We start from the raw sequence: 14,091 nt of genomic DNA on the forward strand, positions 1-14,091 counted from the left end.
CTGTCCAGAGCAGCATATGTTTGCTATGGGGATTTTCTCCTACTCTGGACAGTTCTTAAAATGGACAGAGATGTCAGCACAGAGCACTGTGCTCATGATGTCAGAAGAGAGCTCTGTGTTCCAAAAAGAAAAGAATTTCCTCTGTAGTATTCAGCAGCTAATAAGTATTGAAAGGATTGAGATTTTTTAATAGAAGTCATTTACAAATCTGTTTAAAATTCTGGCACCAGTTGATTTAAAAAAAAAAAAGTCTTCCACCGGAGTACCCCTTTAAGGACAAGGAGTCACATAACTTAAGATTTTAAGAAATCTTTCAGGAAGCTATAAAGCATGAAAGTATCATTAATTCTTTATACACTGTCAGCTCCAATGAACATGATGATATTTTGATGTTACCATTACTCTGTTAGACTTGATATTGTCTTTTAGGTCTGTCTGGCAATAGAAGATATTTGCTTGTGCCAAGGTTATATTGTATTTTAAAAAATGGAAAAGGGCAAGTGGAGCTCACAGCAAAAGGCACGAGGTTAACTAAGTAACCCTCACTCAAGGGTTAAAAATACAAAATTGGATCAAGGAAAACACTTCTTAGTCCTCAGTGTCTTATCATCAATAATGAGTGTGCAATAGACATTCGACACTATGTCATATAAGAGACTGCCAGCTGGTATGATAGAATCGGCTATTTAATATAAAAATATGAAAATAATGGATATGCAATATCTGGAAATCTGCCCCCACAGGGCCCTTGTGGTTAATAGGCTGACTCCAGAATACCAATATCAGTATAATAGATATGATAAGATAAGTACAGATAAAATGCAATTACTAAAAATGCAATTACTAAAAATTCAGTCCACCTGCTATGAAAAATGATCCCTCAGACTGGATGACCTATAGAAAAAATAGTCAAAATGAATGGTATATTGTCCCGAATATATTATTGCAAGATTAGGTTTATGATATTTCAGTTCAGTTCAATTTATCCTGTAAACAAATGTATCTGATCCAATAGATGTAACTATTCCTGTAAAGTAATATTCATATGGCCACGAAAAATAAATCCAAATTCAAATCTGTAAAATGAAATTATATCCAATCTATAGAGACATGTCCAGATTCAGCGATCCTGTCAGAAGGAAAATTTGGCACTTCGTGCCACTCACCACTCCTGGATTTTGGTGGAGGTGTAGCGTCGGTTAAATATTCTCGGTTTCCGAGGCGGCGACACCCATATAACGGAGTCTAGCCGCTATGGGGAAGCTGTCCCTCCAGTCTGTTCGTCCCACTCTCAGTCAGCGCTGTCGCCGCTTGCACCCGGTGGCGTGTGACGTCAGTGCACGCGGTCAGCTGGTCTAGACGCGACCACCAATAGCAGATCGGTGGCAGGGGGCTTAACTTTCGGTTTCCCCGTTCTGCAATAGGCGGGGCAGGACGGGGAAACCGACAGGGACCGGCACCGAAGATCCACTTACCCATCGGCGACAGCAGCAAGTGACGATCGGCGGCGGCAGCAGGCGACGATCGGCAGAAGAAGAGGACGGCGACGCAGCTCCCTGGATCCGACGGAAGCCGGTGAGTTACTTAGCAGCATCTGGAGGGCTACAGTCTGAGACCACTATAGTGGTCTCTAAACTGTAACCCTCCAGATGTTGCAAAACTACAACTCCCAGCATGCCCAGAGAGCTGTTTAGGCATGCTGGGAGTTGCAGTTTTGCAACAGCTGGAGGTCTACAGTTTGAGACCACTGCACAGTGATCTCTATACTGTGCACCTCCAGATCTTGCAAAACTACAACTGATAGCATGCTCACACAGCAGTTTGCTGTCTGGGCATGCTGGGAGTTGTAGTTTTGCAACATCTGGAGGTCCACAGTTTGGAGACCACTGTGCAGTGGTCTCTAAACTATAGCTCCCCAGATGTTGCAAAACTGCAACTCCCAGCATGCCTAAAGAGCAAACAGCTGTCTCTGCATGCTGGGAGTTGTAGTTGAGTACCTCCAGCTGTTGCATAACTACATCTCCCAGCATGCCTTTCGGCGATCAGTACATGCTGGGAGGGAGTTGAACTTATGCAACAGCTGGAGGCACACTGGTTGGAAAATACTGAGTTAGGTAACAGAACCTAACTGAAATTTTTCCAACCAGTGTGCCTCCAGTTGTTGCAAAAGTACAACTCCCAGCATGCACGGTCTGTCAGTACATGCTGGGAGTTGTACTTTTGAAACAGCTGGAGGTTTGCCCCCCCATGTGAACGTACAGGGTACATTCACACTGGCGGGTTTATATTAAGTTTACTACTTCAAGTATGAGCTGCGGCAAATTTTTCGCCGCAGCGCAAACTCCTAGCGGTAAATTCACTGTAAACCTCTGCCAGTGTGAACGTACCCTAAAAACACTACACTAACACATAATAAAGGGTAAAACACTACATATACACCCCCTTACACTGTCCCCCCAATAAAAATAAAAAACGTATTGTTCGGCAGTGTTTCCAAAACAGAGCCTCCAGCTGTTGCAAAACAACAACTCAAAGCATTTCCGGACAGCCACTGACTGTCCAGGTATGCTGGGAGTTTAGCAACAGCTGGAGGCACCCTGTTTGGGAATCACTGGCGTAGAATACCCCTATGTCCACCCCTGTGCAATCCCTAATTTAGTCCTCAAATGCGCATGGCGCTCTCTCACTTCAGAGCCCTGTCATATTTCAGGGAAACAGTTTAGGGCCACATATGGGGTATCTCCGTACTCGGGAGAAATTGCACTACTAATTTTGGGGGCTTTTTTTCCTTTTACCCCTTATGAAAAAGAAAAGTTGGGGTCTACACAAACTGGTGTTGTCCTTTACTTTTTATTTTCACAAGAGGTAAAAGGAAAAAAAGACCCCCAAAATTTGTAACACAATTTCTCCTGAGTACAGAAATACCCCATATGTGGGCGTAAAATGTTCTGCGGACGCACAGCAAGGCTCAGGAGTGAGAGCGCACAATGTACATTTGAGGCCTAAATTGGTGATTTGCACAGGGGTGGGTGATTTTACAGCGGTTCTGACATAAACCCAAAAAAATAAATACCCACATGTGACCCCATTTTGAAAACGACACCTCTCACGGAACGTAACAAGGGGTATAGTGAGCCTAAACATCCCACAGGTGTTTGACGAATTTTCATTAAAGTTGGATGGGAAAATGAAAAAAAAATGTTTTTTTACTAAAATGCTGGTGTCACCCTAAATTTTTCATTTTCACAAGGGAAAATAGGAAAAAAGCCCCCAAAATTTGTAACCCCATTTCTTCTGAGTAAGAACATACCCCATATGTGGATGTAAAGTGCTCTATGGGTGCACTACAATGCTCAGAAGAGAAGGAGTGCCATTGGGATTTTGAAGAGAAAATTTGTCCGAAATTGAAGGCCCCCCCCACATGTGAACCCATTTTGGAAACGTCACCCCTCATGTAATGTAATAAGGGGTACAGTGAGCATTTACGCCCCACAGGTATCTGACAGATTTTTGGAACAGTGATCCGTGAAAATGAAAAATTTTATTTTCCATTTGCACAGTCCACTGTTCCAAAGATCTGTCAAACGCCAGTGGGGTGTAAATGCTCACTGCACCACTTATTAAATTCTGTGAGGGGTGTAGTTTCCAAAATAGGGTCACATGTGGGGGGTCCACAGTTCTGGCACCACGGGGGGCTTTGTAAATGCACATGGCCCCTGACTACCATTCCAAACAAATTATCTTTCCAAAAGCTCAATGGTGCTCCTCCTCTTCTGAGCATTGTAGTTCGCCCGTAGTGCACTTCAGTTCAACTTATGGGGTACCTCCATACTCAGAAGAGATGGGGTTACAAATTTTGGGGGGTATTTTCTGCTATTAACCCTTGCAAAAAAGGGAAATTTGGGGGGGAAACACACATTTTAGTGAAAAAAATATATATTTTTCTTACATATGCAAAAGTCGTGAAACCCCTGTGGGGTATTAAGGCTCACTTTATTCCTTGTTACGTTCCTCAAGGGGTCTAGTTTCCAAAATTGTATGTCATTTTGCTCGGGGGGTGTGCCAGCACCATAGGGGCTTCCTAAATGCGACACACCCCCCGAGCAAAATTTCCCCTCAAAAAGCCAAATATCACTCCTTCTCTTCTGAGCATTGTAGTTCGCCCGTAGTGAACTTCAGGCCAACTAATGGGGTACCTCCATACTCAGAAGAGATGGGGTTACAAATTTTGGGGGGTATTTTCTGCTATTAACCCTTGCAAAAATTTGAAATTTGGGGGAAAAAACACATTTTAGTGAAAAATTATTTTTATTTTACATATGCAAAAGTCGTGAAACACCTGGGGGGTATTAAGGCTCACTTAATTCCTTGTTACGTTCCTCAAGGGGTCTAGTTTCCAAAATGGTATGCCATGTGTTTTTTTTGTTGCTGTTCTGGCACCATAGTGGCTTCCTAAATGCAACATGCCCCCCAAAAACCTTTTCTGAAAAACGTACTCTTCAAAATCCCCTTGTCACTCCTTCGCTTCTGAGCCCTCTACTGCGCCCGCCGAACAATTTACATAGACATATGAGGTATGTCCTTACTCGAGAGAAATTGGGCTACAAATATAAGTATACATTTTCTCCTTTTACCCCTTGTAAAAATTCAAAAATTGGGTTTACAAGAACATGCGAGTGTAAAAAATTAAGATTGTGAATTTTCTCCTTCACTTTGCTGCTATTCCTCTGAAACACCTAAAGGGTTAAAACACTTACTAAATGTAATTTTGAATACTTTGGGGGTGCAGTTTTTATAATGGGGTCATTTGTGGGGTATTTCTAATATGAAGACCCTTCAAATCCACTTCAAACCTGAACTGGTCCCTGAAAAATAGTGAGTTTGAAAATTTTGTGAAAAATTGGAAAATTGCGGCTGAACTTTGAAGCCCTCTGGTGTCTTCCAAAAGTAAAAACACGTAAATTTTATGATTCAAACATAAAGTAGACATATTGGAAATGTGAATAAAAACATTTTTTTTTTTTTTTGGAATATCCATTTTCCTTATAAGCAGAGAGCTTCAAAGTTAGAAAAATGCTAAATGTTCACATTTTTCATCAAATTTAGGGATTTTTCACCAAGAAAGGATGCAAGTTACAACAAAGTGGTAAATGTTAAAGTAGAATATGTCACGAAAAAACAATCTCGGAATCATAATGATAACTAAAAGCATTCCAGAGTTATTAATGTTTAAAGTGACAGTGGTCAGATGTGCAAAAAACGCTCTGGTCCTAAGGTGTAAAATGGCCTGGCCCTTAAGAGGTTAATGGATACCTATACACTGAACTGAATACTTAAGCAGTATGCTGTAAACTTCAAAGATCCCTCTAGTGGTGGCTGCAGAGAATCTGAATGTTATGTTTTAAAACTTTGTCTAATATTGGGATTTTGGTGTCTGAATTATAAATTTGGAGCTCCAGTCACAATGCAGCTTTCTTTTAACCTCTTTATCACTTGAACGTAAATGTACGTCCTGGTGCCTTGGTAGTTAATGCACTGGAACATACATTCCAGATAATGAATCATACGCATGTCATTCTGTATGTTTTTGCATACATATGTGTAATACATTGATTTTCTTTTTCTCTTTTTTTTAGTACACTTCAGCTTTGACCCATGATGCTGTGTTAGTAATAGCAGAGGCTTTTCGACACCTTAGAAGACAACGAGTTGATGTGTCAAGGCGAGGGAGTGCTGGAGACTGTCTAGCAAATCCTGCAGTTCCTTGGAGCCAAGGGATAGACATTGAAAGGGCCTTAAAGATGGTAAGCATGAAATACTTCGTTGTGCAGTAAATTTATTTATGCAATGTTTGGTTACAGTAAGACAATATTCCAAATGTGGACCATATATGCAACCTTTACACCTGCACAGGAACAGGCAGGGGAGCATAGCAATCCTTAAAGCAGCTAGTGACAGTTTACACAATATTTCATTTATGGGATTACAGTAATAATAATAAATTTTTATTGCTTACAATTACTGATGGTAATCACTGAATGCTAGAAAGTCACAAGGAGCGTGCTGTGACATGAGAGGCATGTTTTAAGTTTGTGTCAATTACAGTAAAACCCCTCTGAAAATACTACCAAAATGTCACTAAAAGTCATTTTCTAAGGGCTCAACTTGATTCAGAGATACTCAGTCCTGTTACGCCTAGCGCTCCGGGTCCCCGCTCCTCCCCGGAGCGCTCACGGCGTCTCTCTCCCTGCAGCGCCCCGGTCAGTCCCGCTGACCGGGAGCGCTGCACTGTCATGGCCGTCGGGGATGCGATTCGCACAGCGGGACGCGCCCGCTCGCGAATCGCATCCCAGGTCACTTACCCGTCCCGGTCCCCTGCTGTCATGTGCTGGCGCGCGCGGCTCCGCTCTCTAGGGCGCGCGCGCGCCAGCTCTCTGAGACTTAAAGGGCCAGTGCACCAATGATTGGTGCCTGGCCCAAATAGCTTAATTGGCTTCCATCTGCTCCCAGACTATATCTGCTCACTGCCCCTGCACTCCCTTGCCGGATCTTGTTGCCTTGTGCCAGTGAAAGCGTTTAGTGTGTCCAAAGCCTGTGTTACCTGAACTTCTGCTATCCATCTTGACTACGAACCTTGCCGCCTGCCCCGACCTTCTGCTACGTCTGACCTTGCCTCTGCCTAGTCCTTCTGTCCCACGCCTTCTCAGCAGTCAGCGAGGTTGAGCCGTTGCTAGTGGATACGACCTGGTTGCTACTGCCGCAGCAAGACCATCCCGCTTTGCGGCGGGCTCTGGTGAACACCAGTAGCCTCTTAGAACCGGTCCACTAGCACGGTCCACGCCAATCCCTCGCTGACACAGAGGATCCACTACCTGTAAGCCGAATCGTGACAAGTCCACATCACAGAAAACCTACATTCCTCTTGATCTAAATAACACAATGAGCAGTTTGAGTTCAGTATTTGGAATTATTTTACATTATTGTTTGACTTGAAGACTTGGTCAAAATTTGTGGCTGGTTTTTGGATTATGATGGAACAACACTGCCAAATCATTCTCTCTCTGGGACCATCTGAAGCATCACTGTCGACAGACTGTGAAGAAAGACATTTTGATATCTGTAGACTCTTGCTGAATTGGGAAGCATCATGTGAAGACCACAGACCGTCTCCTGAGACAAAAAATACTCTAAATGTCTAAGATGTCTTGTTTCCTTTTGAGAGCTCTACCACTCAGCATGTCCCTTTCCAATCTTTTAATTCCAGTGCTCACGCTTCTCTTACCTTCACAACAGAGGGACACAACCCTAATTGTTTAGGTCTTCTAGGACTGCTATAGGCTTTATTTCCAACTCTATTTTTCACGCTCTCATCTCAAACCCTGAGGGAGGGGAAACTTACCCTTGGCTCTGAGTGGCCACATAAAGCCATATTTAGCAATTCACTTTTCTTCTAAAGGATCCATAATTGCCTACAAAGCTAGCAGGATGTCCTGATCTGCTACGGAAAAACCCAAAGAAGGCACTAGCACCTCCAAGCCTTGTTGGCAACCTTAATAATTATATGTAATAATAGGAAAAGGTGGACTGGTTCTCTAGGACGTGTGGAGGCTATATGGATTTGTAACATGAAATGGTGTAAATGTTGCTGGTGGCTATAGTTAGTAGGGGTTCAGGGGAGGGGGTGTATGAGTGGGAGAGTGGGATAAAAGAGGGATAAGGAGGAAGAAGAGAGGGAAGATAAAGACAAGAAGAAAGAAAGAGATAAGTGGGGGAATAGGAGAGGCCTAAAAACTCCCAAAAATGCCTGGGTACAGAAGTGAAATGGATGAAATCAAGCACTAACTATTAAAAAGGTACAATTTATTTATACTAATGATACAATAAAATGATACACTACATAGAACCACTGGACCTTAGTGGTCCTACACATTTGATCAAAAAGAATATAAAAGAAAGTATTAAAAAGTGAGTATTCAAACAACAATGTCCTGTATGCTGGTTCACACTGTTTCACTGTTATAATCCGCCCCAACCGTCATCACAGTGGGCAATGAGCGTGTTGCTCCAGCGATAAGGGGAGTGCGACTAGCGCTCTATTCATGCATGAATTATTTGATGTGCACTTATTGCTAAGTTGGAGGTTAGTAAGTGACAATATGCTGATGATAAGCAGTGGTAGCTTTAAATGAACAATGTCAATAATCGGTATGCAGCTATGCCGTTGTGAATGGCTGTACTCCCTCCGTGTAAAAGCTGTGTAAGCAATGTAGTATTTCATTCAGCAGGATCCGGTTAATACAGCGCAGGTCTCCATCTTTGCTTGTGCTTGTAGTAGCAATCTTGGTTCCAGCATCCCAGCTAGCGTATCGAGTGCAGAGAGCGTTGGCAGGTGCGGGATGCGCTCCCCTTCCTTGTTCTGTAGAGTCCTCGTGGGGAGCGTGCCATAATTCAAATCAAAGTAAAGAGCAGAGGAAGGAGGCACAGTTCCAACTAAATCAGATACAAAGTCCAGCATATGAAATGGAGTATCCTGGTGAAGGCAGCGAAACAGTATTATGAAGTGGGATGGTGTGGGTGGCGCACGGATGTATGGAAAGTCAATTCATGAACAGCAGTAAATAATAAAGATAAAATCCTGCACTCACCGTGTATATCTCTGCATCAGATGAGGCTCCATGGAGAGGAGAGGATGGTAGACGGGGGCTCCATGGAGCTTCGTCTGATGCAGTGATGGACACGGTGAGTGAGGAGGATTCTATCTTTATTATTTACTGCTGTCCAAATAATTCAAAGTTCAGGTGCAGACCAGCAAGTTTGTGGTTTGAATGACTAGTGCAGACAGCGAAGCAGTGTCAGGGACAAGGTGGTAGTGGAATCAGATTTGTTTCAGGCCCTCTAGGCTCTTCCTTAGTGATCGATAACTGTTTTGCAAAATTTGAATGCAGCTTCTGGGGATTGCATTGGACTGAAGATCTCAGAAAAATCCACAGATAGAGCACACCCAACACTATTTTCCCTTAATTGTATATGCAGCCATGTGAGGGGGCAGCATTCCTTGAATACCAGCTTGGCCCCCGATTGTCATCCTCCCCTTCTTATCAATGGCTGCTAATGCTACCTCTGTTGGCAGCGGAGGTGGCTTTCACATATCACCGGATATAAAGGAAGCTGTAAAAAGCAGCAATCCTGGCATCTTTGATGTAGCTTCAAAAAGATGTCTCTGAGACCTGGTGGACACTGTGGAATAAAGAGTTATTCCGGTGATAACCTTCTGTGTGGGATGGTCAGGAACAAGCAGGAACCTCTAAGAGAACTTCCCTAAGAGAAAAACTAGATTGGGTGGCGAACCAAAGTGCCAAAATAATCTATGGATGATGGGTCTGGACAGATATTGCAGAGTGGAACATGCACATTGAATTGGCCCCGATCCTCAAATTGAGCGGTCCTCATACTCCAGGCCTTCATTTTATGCAGCCTTTCCCCATGAGGTGGTGTAATAATGTTGTGCATTCAGTTCAATTTGTACCACTTTTTCCACAAGAAGGTACAGTTTCAGCTCCAATATCTGGCCATCCTGCAGGTCTACCATGCCAATGCTCAGACCTCTATCCAGAGCTGTAGCTAGCTCTTTTTACTCCTGAGGCGAGAACAGAAAATTTGCTATATGTAAGACCCTCAGTAGGTAGGTAGCTTGGCCCTGGTTTTACCCCTTTTACAGGTGTAGAGGAGTACAGGGGTGAAGAGGTGTGGAGAAATAACAGAGGGGTGTGCATGAGTGACAGTGGAGTGAACAGGAGTGACAGAGAGGTGTATATGGGTGACAGAGGGGTATACATGGGTGATAGAGGGGTAACAAAGGGGTGTACTTGGGAGACAGAGGGGAAACAGATGGACTGCACATGGGTGTCAGAGGGGTGTAAAGGAGTGTCAGAGGGGTGTAGAGATGTGATGTAGAGTGCGGTGTACATAGATGACAGAGGTGTAGAGGGGTGTAAATGGGTGACAGAAGGGTGTACAGGGGTAACAGAGGTGTAAAGGTATGACAAAGGGGTGTAGAGAGGTGTACAGGGGTGACAGAGGGATGTACAACAGGGGTGACAAGGGGGGTAGAGGGGTGACAGAAAGGGGGGGGGGGTCAGTACCTGAAGCTGAGTAGGCCTCTGTCAGCGCTGCCTCTGCTCCTTCCCTCCATCCTCATCATTCTGCTAAGGGACCAGGGAGAATCCAGAGTCCAGAGCTGCTCCACAGGAGAGGGAGGATACACGAGGATTGGAGCTGCAGCATCACCTGTCCAGGCACTGCACACAGACTTCCCTCCCGCCTGGTCTGAAAAATCTTTTGAAAAAGTTTTGTGCCATATTTCCAACCAGAGTGTCCTGGCACCCCGGGTGGTAATCAATGCCTCAGTGTAATGTGTGCTGGACTCCCTGTGCAAGCTGGTGCAGCGGCAAGGGCCAATGCAGCCATTGCCGCTGCGTCCCCTTGCAACAGCACACCTGAGGCAATCGCCTCACTCGCCTCATTGGAGCTACAGCCCTGCCTCTATGTATCATTTACCAATTGTAGCTCAATCTGCCCTAGCATATGCTGGGAAAGGTGGTGGTTCAAAACCTCCTGAGATCTTTACCTCATCGTGATGCCTTGTTTCGTCATAGAAGATCTTCTCATTGTCAGCTGGGTGAATCTTCTCTTCCACACAAGACAGGAATGTGGTCTTGAAGTAGCTTTCATGCCCCTGACTGTCATCACTGATAGACATAGACTGCTTGGGACTTTTTCTGACATGTATTTGCATTCACAGCTGTGTAGACCCAAAGACTATTTTCCTGCTTATCATCAGAGAAGGAGTGCCAGACTGGGTAACTTTGCTGCCTTTTAGGTGCCTTACTTCATAGGAAAGTGTCTCTAGGTAGGGACCCCCTGGGACTCTGGTAAAAAGTGAAGCCCATACTACATGCATTCAACTTCTTTTTTTAAGTCTTAGTAGACACAGTAGAAATTTTATTTACCTATTGTGTAACTGTTAATTTCATTGCTTGTCCACTAGGGAGGTGGGCTTTTTTGCTTGTTTATTCTGTGCTTGCCCCCCTTTTTTTTCTTCCCTCTACCTTTTCCCTATGAGGGACACATTTGCCTTCTGACTACCCAGATCTGATTCAGATAGGTATTGTCTTGACTATATCTGTATAGGACTTAAACCGAAATAAACGAATATACGTACTACTATTATCCGTTAGTTCTGTCAGTTTTATCTAGATATTCTACTGCTGCAAGTGACACACCTGGTTGAGGAAGATTTTTCCTGACTGAAAATTTTTTACCTTTGCCAGGTATATAGGTCCTTAGCCCTTGATGGAAAAGCAGGTGTCATTGTGCTTTTTCATAACAGTTTCTTTGGCTCTATACAGTAATATTCACACAACCAGAAGGGACGATGAACTCATATACTTTTTGAATATAAGGGGTCCTGGTTTAGTCTCTATAATGTCTATGCCCCTAATGGAAAGAATCGAAAATTATTTCACCAGCTTGACCAACTATTCCAGGCTGATTCCGCTTTTTAAGCTTTCACTGAGATACGAGATGCTTGGAGAAATACCTTGACGGCAGGGAATATACTTATTTCTGACACGTTCACCAGTCTTGGTCTTGATAATTTTAGATAAGGATTCTCTGCTGCCAAGATTGCTATCCACGGATATCTTGGACCTAGTGACTTCAGTTCACTTTCCTGTTCAACTTTTTTTTTAGGACACATTCCCAAGGGGTACAGTTTATATTTCGAATTTTAACTCCATTTTCATCAAAGATTATACAGTAGTTTTGTGGAGACAGTTTTGTAAGGGTAAGGCTTAAGTTTGAGAAATATAATAAAGCTCACTTGATACCATCTCCTATGTGTCATCTTTACGGAAGAGGGAGGAGAAGGCATTTAAAACTGCTAGTGACCAACTGAAAATGTCTTCTACTACTTTCTTGGTCATTTCAGCCAAAGACAATAATGAGCAGGGGCAACAGGCCAAGGGCGACAATGATCTTTGGTTGGATAGGAGGGAACCTCTGTATTATTATTATGAAGCTATTCTGAAATGATATGGGAACAAGTCAGGTCCACTTTTAGCCCATCTTGCAAAGAAAAACCCATAACCGTTCTGTTACTGACCCAAGGCATTAACACCTTTTACCTTTTTTGGGTAAAATGACTGATGTCATTACAAAGTAGAATTGGTGGCGCAAAAAATAAGCCATCATATGGATTTTTAGGTGAAAGATTGAAAGAGTTATGATTTTTTAAAGGTAAGGAGGAAACAACGAAAATGCAAAAACGGAAAAAACCCGGGTCCTTAAGAGGTTAAGTCTGACATTACAGATAGGAAGTTAAAACCTCTATAAAATGTCTTAATAATAATAAGGCATCGGGGCTAGATGGGTTTTCTGTCGAGTTTTATAAGACTCAATGAATGACAGTGACCCCAACGTTGACAAATCTATTTTATCATATGCCTCATACAGGTAGAATGACCAACTCACTCAATTGTAGCTCATACCAAGCTGTTGCTTAAAGGGGTACTCCGCTGCCTCAGCGTTTTGAGCATTTTGTTTAAAACGCTTGCAGCGGGCAGCGGCAATTGTGACATCACGGCCACGCCCCCTCATGACATCAAGTCACACCCTCTCAATGCATACACTTGTATTGAGGGGGTGTGGTGTGATGGCACAAGGGGCGTGGCCATGATGGCAGAGATTGTGGGGGTCCCAGCGCTGGGTTCTCAGCAATGGGACCCCTGCGATCAGACATCTTATCCCCTATCCTTTGGATAGGGGATAAGATGTCTAGAGGTGGAGTACCCCTTTAAGTCTAATAAGAATTTTCTCTCTCACGCCTATAGACCTATCTCACAACTGATCAACCTGGACCTTAAAGTTCTCACTAATATCCTGGCAGACCCTGTCTTTGTACCTATTTTACAATACACGGTAAAAAAAAACAGTTTTTGCTAACTGTGATGAGCATGTCAAATACATAGAGACTATGCAGATACCAAAAAAAGTCCATTCTATGCTGTTTTCTAAAAGATTTTTCAAAATAAACGCAAAGAAAAATTGGTCCCATGGTTGCCAATCAGGGCGCTGCCTTCATTTTTAAAAGGGCCTCAGATAAATGAGAGCTATAGTCTTATTTGTTATTATGGGAGCAACTGTTCCAATAGCACTTTGCACTAGCTGTAATAAATTTCTTCCTGTGGCTCAATGTAATAGACATGACAAATGATAACATTGGTGCGGGGGTTCTTTGGAATATCAAAGTTATTCCCAAAATAAAGAGGTTGCGGCAAGTGATAAAGCTCAAAATCCATGCACAGCATTTCTTTGGATATGAACATTTGCTACACTACACTGCTGAGGAAGAAAAATGTGAAGTGCTCTTTTTCTTACAGTCGTGCTAAAATGTTTGCATACCCTTGGAGAATTGGTAATATATGTATCATTTAAAAAAAAAAACATGAGTGAGCAGGCAAAGCACATTTGTATTTTCTCTTATGGGATTCATATTTAGTTGTAGGAGATAACAGAATGACACAATCATAAAACACAACATGCTAACAAATCAAAAGTCTGCATACACTTAGATCTTATTGCTGTGTATTGCCCCCTTTAGCATCGATAACAGAGTGTAGTCTTTTGTAATAGGTGTCTATGAGGCTGTGAATTTTTGCAGATAGTACGATCATGCAAAGTCTTTGGTTGTCTTACATGACCCACACATTTGAGATCTCCCCAGAAAGGCATTAAAGGGGTACTACTATGTTGACAACTTATCCCCTATCTAAAGGATAGGGGATAAGTTGCCTGATCGCGTGGGGTCCCTCAGCTGTGGACCCCACTGCGATCTCGCACGCAGCACCCCGCTCTCATCAGGCCCGGGAGCACATCTGATGACGGGGCCGATGATTGTGATGTCATGGCTCCGCCCCGAGTGACGTCACGCTCTTCCCCCTCAATGCAAGTCTATGGCAGGGGCGAGACAGCTGTCTCACCCCCTGCCATAGACTTACATTGAGGGGGGCTGAGCATAATGTCACATGGGGC

General features: G+C 43.4%; 1 protein-coding gene and 1 long non-coding RNA gene across 5 annotated transcripts in view; one reads left to right on the plus strand and one right to left on the minus strand.

The window, feature by feature from the left end:
* Window positions 1-14,091, plus strand: part of GRIA3 (glutamate ionotropic receptor AMPA type subunit 3) — a 386,650-nt gene that overhangs the window by 286,128 nt on the left and 86,431 nt on the right. For all 4 annotated transcript variants that reach the window (XR_008847817.1, XR_008847815.1, XR_008847816.1 and 1 more), the window contains exon 7: window positions 5,637-5,804. Coding sequence is in view for 1 of the 4 variants with exons in the window: in XM_056539722.1 (XP_056395697.1) it covers window positions 5,637-5,804 (168 nt within the window). In the remaining 3 variants the exon portion in view is untranslated. The remainder of the gene's footprint in view (window positions 1-5,636; window positions 5,805-14,091) is intronic.
* The window catches only part of LOC130291195 (uncharacterized), a 103,878-nt gene that overhangs the window by 8,778 nt on the left and 81,009 nt on the right, over window positions 1-14,091 (minus strand). The gene's annotated exons all lie outside the window — the stretch shown is intronic.

This window comes from Hyla sarda, chromosome 9, assembly GCF_029499605.1.
Source record: "Hyla sarda isolate aHylSar1 chromosome 9, aHylSar1.hap1, whole genome shotgun sequence".
In the NCBI taxonomy this organism is placed as follows: domain Eukaryota; kingdom Metazoa; phylum Chordata; class Amphibia; order Anura; family Hylidae; genus Hyla; species Hyla sarda.